Below are 12,222 nucleotides of genomic sequence, written 5' to 3'. Positions count from 1 at the left end.
GACTTACCTGAGACGATGGTGTAGCCAATGCCACGGGGCCGGCCCTTGTCCTGGTCGATGGCCGTTATCATCCGCACTGTGGTACCCTGCAGGAAACAGAAACAATGTTAGGGCAGCAAAGCTCTGCTCACCCACCCTTGGAAAGGACCAGCAGGACTGAGCCTAAGGGAGCTGCAAAGATTTTAACCTTTGATGGAGGAGGTTGGATGGGCACTGGCAACAGAGAGTTGCCCACAGATTCCTGCAAGTCCACCAGCCTGCTTCTTAGCCCAGCAGCAAAATCCTTGAGGCCAAGAGCCCCCAAATCTGACCCACAAACCTTGTTTAGCTCCTGAAATAAAACTATCAAGCACTCTGTCAGCTCCAGAAGCTGTGTTTCCCCTGCCGCACTGCAGCGAGCCCATGTGAATACAAACACGGCCACATGCACATAATTAATGTAGTGTGAAAAAATTTACAACTCAGCTGTTCTTGTTTTCATTGGTTTATTAAACAGTGGAAAGAGAATTTTTTTTTTTTTTTTTTTTGCCCTCAAAGAAAATGTCAACAGAGACGTTTGCATATCTAACAAGGGAGCACAGCAGCAGGCAGCAGTGTTTCCCCACCATCCATCAGCTGAAGGCCACCATAGCAGTGTAGGGACCTGTTGTGTCCTCAGCTCTCAGCATCAGGCAGATCTGCCCCTCGAAACCTCTGAGGGCATTTCAATAGACTGCTTAAGTACATCCCTGCTGTTAACCCTGAACACGAGCTGTAAATCCCAGGGCACTGGCTTGTGAGCAGCACTCGGCTGGCAAACCTCAGCAGCTGCTGGAGAGCCTCTAAATCATGGACAGTAATTGTCCTTCCCAAAGGAGCCTGAGGAAAGGGGGAAGCAAACCAGTGGGAAACAGAGCAAGGGATGTGGAATGGAGGGCAAGGCCATGTGGAGAAGAGGGGCAGAAAAAAAGGCAGAAGGAGGCAGGGCTCCAGCAATGGCTAAGCATTAGTGAAGACCCAAAAGCCCCTCCTCTGGATGAGGTGTGCTTCACCAGTGACTGAGGAAAACGTGCCAGAGTGGATCTGAGGTCCTTTTTGCTCCTAGATGACATCTTTTGGGACAAAGGCAGGGACCTGATTGACTCTGGCGTCTGTTCACAGTCCAGCTGGCTTCTGTCTTTCCTGCCAACTCCTTCACAAGGGCTTCCAGCCGGCAGATCCCAGCTCCCAGGAACACAAGGATGATCCCTGAGCATTCACACCATGTTTAGGGTCAGTCTGGACCTTCTGTAGAAGAGAATGGAGCAGTGCCACAGGGCAGGTGGAATGGCTGTTCATCTAGCTGGTGGTGGTGATTTGTTTTAAGGTGAACAGTAACAATGCGGCCTTGGAGCCTGATCACTCAGCATGGTCATTGGGAAAGGGTATTCTGGTTCAGTAAGAGATTAAATGAGATGTGGAGAAGAGAAGATGCAAAATTTGACCCTACACGTCTCTTAGAAGCCACAACAGTCAGGAAGTGTCTTGCTCACCAAACACACAAAATGGAGCTAAACCCTCAGTCAATGCCATCACGTAATGGTAAAGATTGACTTCCCACCAACAAACAAGACATCCAGCAAGGCTTCCACAGAAATCCCAGGATACTCTCCAGGGCCGGGAGCTCTGCCCAGGGCTTGCCCCAGCAATCCATGGCATGAACCTCTGGCTCTTGGAGTCTCCCAAATATTTCTGGAACTTCTTAAAGCAAGTGGTGGGTATAAATTGGAACACTGGAGCAGAATAACTCTCTCCCTCTAGGGAAGGAGGCAGAAGATTTAGAAAAGTAATAACCTGGAAGAGACTACACTTGAAAAAAGGTAAAGAAAATAAAGAATGGCACATTATCCAAACAAAGTTTGAGAGTTTTTTGAAGAGGGGTAGGGGTAAATCAATCCTTTTTTAATAAAACCCTGAGCTTTTAATAAAGTGTTCACACTGATGGGCTGGAAATATTGTAAGAAAGAATTAACTCGGAGCTATTGAGACTCTAGGGCAAAAATAGCACTGATTCCATGTTATTTCTTTAACCCAAGGAGTTTTTGGAGAGGAGGGGGTGGTGCTGAAGAATTAAAACTGTTTTAATGATATTTTACATGGATACATACCATGCTGTGCTGATCAGCAAGGGAACACACTTGCTGATCTCTAGACTAAGCACCAGTGGTCTTGCCCTTCCCCTGCCTTTGCAAAGCTCCATGTGGGAGTAAATTTTCAGGGGCATCAGCTCATCTCTTAGAGAGTGGATTCCTCCTCTTTCACCCCAAAGTGAAGCTGCAAGGGTGCCTGGGCCAGGTATCAGCCGATGTCCAAGAGCAGCTCTCACTTCAGCATCTCTTCTCCAGCCTGTACTAACTTCTCTAGAGCATCAGCAATGCTATCCAGCTTATGCAGATGGTGCGATGATGGATGCATTAAAAGAACCCAAGGATGAAAAACCAGCCTTGAGTGCTCTGGGAGAGACACCTTAGGCAGTTCAGGATGATAACCAGTTGCACAGAAGGAAGCACAACACCTCCAGAGATGGCAAATCTTCTCCTTGGTGCATCCTCTTTCTTGGCCCTGAAAGACATTTTCCTTCCTTCTCATACCTGAAGAAGTATGAACCCTGAGTGCTTCCAGTTATGCCACCAGATCCCAGTCTGGCAAAGAAATTGCAGCACTCCTCTCCCCTTTCCTCCTTTTCTTCTTCCTCTGTTGCAGCATTAGGAACTTGAAAGGCAAAGCACAGCACCAGGAGGAGCTGGTGGAGGGGGGAGCACCTCGGAAAGCTGCCACGGCAGATTTGGAGGCAAAAATCCTATTTCTCACTTCTTAATTCCAGTCAATTCCAGTCAAAGGGTTGATAGAGATCTGTTTGCAGTAATTTGCTGCAGTTTATCCACTCTTTTCACCTTCTATCGGCTCTTCACTGACGGGCTGGCTGACATGCTGTTGCTCGAGTGAGGAAATTAAAATTTGATGCAATAATCCCAAATAAGAAGGATTTTATTAGGTAATGTATACACTTTAGATTAGGTATTCTCACCCGATACATTGATAGAGGAGCACAGACATGCTGTGCACTGCAGATAAAAAGGGAGCAAGGGAGAGGGTGTGGAAAGAAGCCTCTTCCGTCCCCAGATCTGGGGCTGGAAGACGTCCTCAGTGTGGCAAACGTCCCCACAAATGCACTACAGCTTTACAAAAGCACTATGGCTGTCAGCTTAAATCAGCTGCATGGCAGCCCATTCTGGGGCAGAAGCTGGCTGAGCCCAGTTGCCTCACCCAAATCTGCTGTTATCCTTTCCAAAATGGAGCCATTTGGCATACACTCCCTCATGTGATAAGGTGAGATGATGAGGAGGGCTGCCGTGGAGAAACTTGTCACCAGAAAATCCAAATGGAAACCCCAAGCAGACTATGTGCTTGTTTCAAATGCTGAGATGTCTCCTATGAAGGATGGGTCTTTGGTCCTGGTCTGGACCCTTCAAAGCAGTGGCCACACTCAGCAATGGGCCTCAATTCTGACTTCCCTCACCCCCAAGCAGTGGTGGAGAAAGTGATGGGAGAAGGTCAGCCAGCACAAGCTGTATTCATCACACTGTCCCTTTGGGAACCAAGGCTGTGAGATGGACCCAAACGCTGCTTTTGTTCCTTGCTTTTCTCAATGATGATGCTTTTAGAAATGCTATATATGGCCAAGAGAAATTGGGTGGGCTAGTAAAGCTTCATTCATTTCCCATTTTGGATTGCGCAAAGAGTATTTGCTGCTTTGCCCACCATAAATATTGTACACCCCGGGAATAACTCTGGTGTACGTTTGTTTAAATGGATTGTTTAGCTCCAGCTCAGCAAATGCCATTAAATTGAGTGAGATCTCCTTTCCTGAACACCAGGTCATTCCATGAAGGCGATGCAGTCCATACTTTTTGATACTCACAGCACTTCCATTTCTATAATTTCATCTAAGGCTATGTCATCTCCCAGCAGTTAAGAGTGATCTAAGCAGTGTTTTCTTTTCCCCGTGGCTCATGTTGACCACAAACAGAAATACCAAACAGCACTGAACCTCATGAAGGTAATTCATAAAGCCATTTTTTGGCCATCTTTGGGTTGGCAGATGGGTAATGTGCTGTCTGATGGTGAGATTTTTGACAGTAAGACTCAGCCCTATTGATCCAGCACTCTCAGAGCAGTCAGAGCTAGAGTTTTGCTCCAAAGTGCATAAAAAGGCAGAAATTTAAGTGAGATGGAGTCCACCCTGCCACTAAATGAAATGAGCCATCAGGTGTTTCAGATCCAGCACAACAGATCCCATGTGGGATGGATGTGTGGTTATGGAAGCCTAATGCTGTCTCATTCTAGGACAGAAGGTTTCACCATCCACATACAAAAAAATATATGCCTTCTTGGTGAAGATATGGGATGTGGGAAGGTGGGTGTTGCTGACTAGGGCTGATGTTTTGGTTGACAGGAGTAGAAGTTGCCCAGCACGCTCCCCATAGGAGAAAGGCACTGCTGCACTTCGAGATGGAGAGATGTTTCCACAACCAGTGAGTTTGCTGACAAACTGAATTTCAGAAGAACTGAAATGATTGGATCAATTTGGTAAAACCTGGGGGAAAAGACTCAAAGTGCTGAAATGGCTGATCTTTCTGGCATTTTCAAAACTGCTTCGTTTCAGGAACATTTCCATTTTTCTTCAAGTTTTCTATTAGAAATGGCATGTGTGGATGCCAGGGGGAAAGGAGGTGAGTGTGTGCTAAGAACAACATAAAACCTTCTTAACATTTAAGAAAAAAACATTCAAGAAAATGTTTTACTTTGGTTTCATGCTTCCTAAAACCTCAAAATTTTGCCCTTATTGAGATGCCATTTGGACATTTTTTTGTGACTTGTTTCCCTAACAACATTAACCAGTGATGGAAGGACAGACCGACACTCCTGCAAAAGGGAGGTTTTCTTCCAGCAGTTTAGGGATACCTTGTGCTTTCCATCCTACACCCTGTCCCATCACCCCCTGGTACTGGAGGGAAGCAGCCCTTACCGGAGGCGAGTTCTCATAGATGTTTGTGCTGTAGGGCAGGTTGATGAAAATGGGGTCCATGTCCTGCACATCTGTGATGGTGATGGCCAGGTTAGCCAGAGTGGATAGCGGCTTGTTCTTGTCTTGGTCCTTGAAAAACAAGGGCGAGAAAGGGTTTCTATTAGAACAAAAGAACTCTTCCACAGCGTAAAGTCACTCACAGTTGCGGCTGGTCAAAATCTGAGTAGTGTAGGCAATCACTTCTTTTTCAATCAATCGCCTGGAATTATCAACCACTGCAACTCCCTCTGAGCTGAAATACAATACGCATTTCCTTCTGGAATTTGCCCCTTTAATATACAGCAAGCACCAATTTAATTTTCCATCATGCTTTGGGTGGAAAAGAAGCAACATCTTGTTTAAAAAATACTTCAAAACATAAATTCCCTTGCAGTGCAGGTCCAAACTGAGGCACTTCTGCCTAGCAAGAGCTGGAGGGTCCTGATGCCTGCACCTGCTCTGGAGAGGAGGGGCAGTCAGCACATCCCATCAGGACACTTCAGGACCCACCAAGGCCAATGTCTCTGCACACTTGGAGCTCTACGTGCAGGACACGGCACAGCCCAACAGCCTCATTGCAGCTACTCCTGGCGGTGTCCTCATGTTTGAGTCTCATCCCATGTGTGTCTAAAAGCCACCCCAATATCCACAGCCCTTTGCTAGAAGGACAAGAACAGAACAGGCAGCGCACAAAGGAAGGAAATAAATCTCTCCTTAGCCCCTAATCAAGCACTGTGGTGAAAGGCAACCATTAGAGGTTACCACACACTTCTGCAAAATGGCTCTGAACAGCGCCAAGGACTGATTGCCAGAAGATTAATGTTAATTTAAACCGTATTCAACAACACAGCTTGTACATTATCCTCTTAACCTGCAGGCCTCAGCGTTTGTGGCCTGGATTGATGCTTATTTCTGACTCGCACTCTGCTGTTATCATTATCAAGTTGAAGTTTTTCGTTTCTTCAGATAAAGCTTTTTTCCCTCCCCTTTGTCTCTTAAATTTTGGTTAAGCATTACAGAGAGCATAAAAAGCCAAGTGTGTCTCACATTCCCTTTCCAGTTTTGTATCCTTGCTGCCTCCAACCCAGGGGTGGAGGACACAGAAATGAATTTGGGGATGGGGAGTAAAGCGAAAACGGATGTGACCAATACACCTCTGTACTGATACTGGCAAAGCACTGCCCAATGTGAGCCATTTACCAATTTTTCAGGCAGACACCATCAGATTCTAAGACTGGAGACAGTGGTGAGACAGTTAACTTCAAAGAATTTAATGTTTCTCAGCTGTGAAAGCAGTGAAACATTGCAGTGCTTACTGGGGGGAGATGGAGAACTCACTGCTGGAGTATTTAAAATAGTGAGATATATTTCATGAAAAAAGCACAACCTTTTGGAGAAGAAGGCCAGAACGTGCAGGGATAGGGCTGAAAGGCTGAGGTGTTTGCTTCAGGCCCTGCAGTCTGCGGATACTGTGAAGAGCAAAGGCAGTGCACAGCTCTCCCTGTCCCTCTGACACGTGGCTGTGCAGCAAGACAATGATCTTGATTAAATCACATGCTCCAAGAGCTCCAGCCAGCTGCCTGGAGGGGGCAGGAGGGTTTCCTCCCCCCCCACCCCTTTCCCAAGCACACAGTTGGTCAGATAGATTGCAGGGCTGTGTCTCACCTTCCTCACTTGCAACAGAGCCACCACACAGAGCTGCCTGCACAGTGCTTCTCAGCAGTTGCCTCCCTGTTGAGTTGCTGCCAGAGCTGACCCCAGCAAAGAAGACTTCCTTCCACGGTGGGGCATGAGTGTGACATTGTGGTTCCCTGGGAAAGTCTCTCCCTTGAGTCCCCTCCTGGAACTGACTCTACCCATCAAAATTTTAACTTCTGAGGTTTGAACTCAGCTATAGCTGAGCGAGACTCGGCAAGTTCAATGCAGGTGAATCCAGCTGTAATAAGTCAGGATGCACGAGGAACGATAGCAGAGGATTTAATGGGCTCTCCTGCTCTTAGATGCTGTGACATATGCTTGCTTTTCAATGTCATCAGCTGATAAGTGACCGTGGCTCTGAGCAAAGAAGCCTGGTTTTCTCCAACAGGGGAACTACTCTCTTTCATGCAGAAGCCTCTGATGTGTGAAAAACCATAGAATGATGTAGGTAGGAAAAGACCTCGAAGACTGTTATGTCCAGGAGCTGATCTGAAACGACCCAGGGAATGCATTGCCCTAGAGCCTTCCTGGGTGAAAATCACTTAGTGCTGGAGGCAGCTTGACCACTGGTGGCCACCGGTAGCCACTGACCATCAGTGTTCCACACCTTGCCCTGCGGCTACCCAAAGAGCTCCCTAACCATCCATTCTATTCCAACGCTCCCACCAAATCCACCCAGCATCTAAATTGTGATTTGGCAGTTTGCAGGGAAGCTGTGTGCCCAGGACAAGGCTCACCGTTGCGTTGACCTGGAGCTGGTATGCCTGCGTCACCTCGTAGTCCAGCTCCCGGATGACAGTCACGATGCCGCGTCCACTGTCGATGGCAAAGAAGCTGGATGGAGGCTGGAAGGAGTACAGCACGCTGCCACCTGCCCCCTGGTCCGGATCTGTGGCATTCACAATAAAAATTGGAGTGCCCACCGGAGTGTTCTGGAATTAGAATTAAAAACACACTGATAAAACTGTGCACTGGCCTGTTTTCCCATCAGACGCACATCAGCAATTTCCATCGCCCACCAAAACCAATATCCAGAGAGCCAAGAACTTCAGTCCAGTATTTTGAGGAGGTTTCTAAGTTATACAGCTGTTCTCTTTATTACAGGATCGCAGCGCTATAATAGTTGTTGCACACTTCTAATCATAGTTATACAGCTGCGGTCAAGACGGCACTTCTATCACAAACCCTTATTTTTCCAGGCATCACAACTTTCCAGAAAAATTACTGGCTCTTTGCTGAAGCTTGTTTTCTGCCCAAAACCACTTTTGTTTTCAGTGCCGATTCACTCTCCGCTTTCACCATAAGACATTAAATATAAAACAGCCCCCCCACCCCCCGCCTCCAAAATGCATTCAATGCAACACAGAACTTTACATAAAACCTAATGTTAGAGTTTCCACAGCAACTACAACCTGGCCCGATTAATTCAGACATTAGCAGTTAAATTGTAATAAATCTGTAACTAATCTACATGCATAAAATATGCAGCTGAGTGCACAAAATCAGCAACGGCAAGTGCAGTTTGGCACTTCTTATTGTTTAACTTCGCAGCGGGGAGAACAATTATCCATTTTTGGCGGAACAGCTGCATGTTCCTATGCAAATCTTAAATGCATATTCCCGTCTCTGGGAGGGCAGAGGCAGGGATGGCGAGCAAAAGGGTTTTGCTGGGGAGAACGAGGGGGGCACTGAGGTACATTTGCAAGATGCATACAGCCCCATGAGGAGGTGATGCAGAGCTCCGACCTACCAGCCAGCCAGCAAAGGTCAGCAGCGAGGAGCCTCGGGGCTGGTTAGGACCAGTTGGGATAATACGGATTATTTCTGCCAACCTCTTCACCGGCCTCTGTGCCTTATTGTGAGTTTGTTCCTATTCAATTTTTCCTGCTCAGCCCAAGGAGGAGCATCGTGAGCTGCCGAGGAGGTGGGAGGGAAGCAGGGAGAGAAGCGAGCCCAGCCCTTGGGTCTTGCCATGCCGTCCCCAACACCTCTGCCCTTCACATGCAGCCTGGTGTCACTTCTTCCAAGCAGTGAGAGGTTGCAGTTCCCACCTCGAGTTTTCATTTGATTTCTGCCTTTTAAAATTTTTTTATTTTTTTTTTCCCCTCCACCCTTTAAATCAAGCTGCTAAAAGAACCTTGCAGGGCACGGCCTGGGGATTATTTTTTAAAGCACCTTCAAGTTTTTTTTGTGATCAGCAATCATAGAAGCATAAAAGATGTAGCTAGAAGGCACCACACAAGAAAAACCCGCTCCCTTGCTGCACCTAAATCATTTCCATCCTTAGAGCCTTCCAGCAATGGAGACATCACAACCTCCCAGGCCGATTTATCCCAGCAGTTTGCTGCTCTCTGCCTTACAATTGCTCGTTTTTTGTCACACTTATCCCAGATCCCTGTGAGCCCTGAGTCTGAACTGCATCTCCTGTGCATTAAGGCTGGGGTGTGCAGGCAGGGAGCTTAGAGGGCTTGTGAGGCTCTCTGTGGGGAGGCACTAGTGGGTGTCTGCTCACTGACCACCCCTCTCTGCCTTCCCCCAAAGTACAGCTCCTCAGAGAGAACTATGCATCCCCCCATTCCCCCTTCAGGCTAACTCAAGTTACCAGGTGTAACTGACCTGAGGCATTCCACAACCCTGCCAAGCACTGCCTCCATCTATCCATCCATCCATCCATCACCCCTCCCTCCATCCATTCCTCTGCTCAGGTTCCTACCAAAGCCAGGAAGAAGAGTACTGAGGATTAAACATGAATGGCCATAGCAGACACCAATTTGTACCAATGAGATTTGGGACATATCGTCCCCAGCACTAATAATATTCATAAGGATAAAGCCAGGCTCGATGAATATTTCCCCTTTTTAAGTGCCCCTAGCCACTCCTTTTAACATGCAAATCCGCTCTGGTCACTCTGATTACAGGAGAGCCTGATTCCCCCGGCATTGTGTTTTATTCAATAGCTCCAGAGCAAGCTTAGAAGAGTTCCTCATCCCCTTGCCCAAAGGAGAAGCTTTCTTGGGGGGGGGGGGGGGGGGGGGGGGGGGACGGGACACAGAGGCAAATCCCAGTGACACTGCCCGAGCTCTGACTTGGCCATCGCTTTATTTTTATCCCTCTCTTATAGCTTTTCTGACCAGATCTCTTCATTGGCCAGGACAGCAAATCCATACAAGCAGAGCATCTGCTCTGCATGAAGACCTGCTGCCCTAGGGAAACAGTCACTGGTGTCTGTGGGGCTAAACACAGAGGGGGCCTCAAGTGGGGACACCAGTGTGCTTATGGATAGGCGAAGCATAGGCAAAGAACACCCGGCGCTGGGGGAATCAAGAGATGAGCAGAAGGTCTTCAAGGCAGGGTCTCCCTGGTGCTGTCAGTGCCTGTGCACGACGTTACATACATTTCAGACTGTCTGCCTTCAAAGCAGCACAAATACATCTTTAAAATCCTCTTGCTGTTTTTGGGTCAAGCAGGCTCAAGCTATTGCTCAGCAGGAGGCTGACGTCTTATTTCTCAAAAGACGTGGCCCATCATCTGAACAATGGAGCAAAACATCTGTATAGACATCACTGGCTTGCTTTTTGGGTTTGATCAGAAATAACAAGTGGAGGGCATGGCCCAGGGAGATGCGATTGGCACGCTTAGCTCAGGGTGCTCAGGACGGGCTGTGTTTCTGCATTCTGAGCATTTGGGCCATTTACGGGGCTCTTCTGCACATCCCTCATGGCTGTTCCTCCACCACAGAGATCAACCCTGATTAAGCTTAATTCACAGAAAGGCAAAAACATCAAATTCTATCCATTCTGTCCAGCCAAAAGGAAATGTGGGTAGACGATAGCCTAGAGCAGCTTGTGGCAAACAGGTGAGCTTCCCAGGTTGGCCCCCCAGATTTGTCATTTTTAAAGCTCTTCCCTCTCTCCAGCAGCCAGCAAAGAAGCTTCCCACAGGAACAACAACAAAAAAGCCAACGAAAAAGCTAATGATGAAATTGTGTCATATCATTAAATCTTTGTTACGATGCCAGCAGATGTGAGACAAAAATAACCAGACAGATGCCTCCTGTGGAGGAGGAGAAGGGCAAAGGGGAGTGGGACGGCTTCTGACCACCCCACATCCCCTCCTGCACTTGCAGCGTCTAAAGGGGGTTTGAGGCTGCGAGGCCGCTTGTGCCTCTCTCCATTTGCTATGAATACATGAGGAACTATGCTAAAAATCCCTAAGGAAGAGGCTCAGGTCCCAGTGAGCTCCTGCTCAAGCATCTGGCCATGCACAGGACCTCCACACGACCTCCCAGGGCAAAGTCACCCAGCAGAAGCTGGTGGAAGCGATTAGGATGCGGATGTGCGCACGCCGGACCAATGCAAATAATGTGTAAAAACGGCAGGCAATCTGGCCGAGCAGCTGTCTGAAGGTCGATGAGATGTGAGCAGGCAATGCGAAGGGGCTGGAGCTGTGGGGCTCTCAATGCTGCTATCTCGGCACCAGCCCCCAAACCACCTCGCAGGCTGTATGTTGGGTCCTGCTCTTTCTTTTTCCCACTGACCGCTCCCATTAGGAGATGCTTGGCTGATCATGCTACATCTCAGGTCAACCTATTACTCTCAAATATTCCCCTGATGCTGTTTCTAGCAGCTCCTTTCCCTCTCTCCATCACATTTGCTCCCAAATCCCACTGCTGCAACCTGAGTCCCTCATGCTGATGCCTTCCCATCCCAAGGCACGGCATCCCTTGCCCAAGGCCAACCATCCCAGTGGTAGAGCTGGGAGCTGAATCCACACAATGAAACCCCAGCTCCCTCTTCCACACATGCTTCCTACGAGCTCTGCCTTGAGAAAGACCAGCCATGCTCTGTGCGTTTGCCTTCCCCCAGCCACCAGCCTGGGGCTTGCCAGCTCCAAACACTCACGCGGATGCACACGGGCTTCCAATTCCCTTGTTCTTTATTACGCTTTTAATTACATTTATTAATTGCATTACTGCTAGCCTGAGCCAAGCAATTTCCAATTTCAAAAATTGATTTTAAACCTGATAATTTCCCTTTTTTCCCCTCTTTTTTTGGATTGAAATTCACCCCACCTCTCAATCAGCTCTCGTTAATATGTATCCCCTGCCGCTATCTCTATTAAGCGACCTCCCTCATTATCGCCTGACACTGGCAAGCGGCCACCACAGAGCTATAATTCAATTGAGGGGCTTTTGAGAACACCATAAACACAGCTGGAGGAGACGCGGTGAAGGAGCCAGCACTGAATTACCGGCTGGCTCACCGCGTGCGGGTCGGAGGCTTGTTCTCAGCAGAGGAATTCAGGGTGAGGAAAGTGAGGTGCTTTGCCCCAGAACCTCACTGCAAAGCCCCAAGATAGCACCGTGCACTAACGCAAGCCATAGGTACACTCACAATCAGGCCATAAATCACATCCTCGTGCCTTATCCTCCATTTCCT

The 12,222-nt window shown here is 48.0% G+C and overlaps 1 protein-coding gene across 1 annotated transcript in view; it reads right to left on the bottom strand.

Moving 5' to 3' along the window:
- CDH23 (cadherin related 23) overlaps positions 1-12,222 on the bottom strand; it is a 127,620-nt gene that overhangs the window by 62,879 nt on the left and 52,519 nt on the right. Inside the window, exons 7-9 of the mRNA XM_042818469.1 lie at positions 7,522-7,716; positions 5,048-5,176; positions 8-86 (exon numbers count right to left, since the gene is read on the bottom strand). Of these exons, the coding sequence (XP_042674403.1) occupies positions 8-86; positions 5,048-5,176; positions 7,522-7,716 (403 nt within the window). The remainder of the gene's footprint in view (positions 1-7; positions 87-5,047; positions 5,177-7,521; positions 7,717-12,222) is intronic.

Source organism: Centrocercus urophasianus, unplaced genomic scaffold, assembly GCF_019232065.1.
Source record: "Centrocercus urophasianus isolate 14NV4802_14NV808 unplaced genomic scaffold, USGS_Curo_1.0 seq_17, whole genome shotgun sequence".
Taxonomy (NCBI): domain Eukaryota; kingdom Metazoa; phylum Chordata; class Aves; order Galliformes; family Phasianidae; genus Centrocercus; species Centrocercus urophasianus.
The sequence above is the reverse complement of the archived record's forward strand: the minus strand, read 5'-3'. Positions and strand labels throughout refer to the sequence as shown.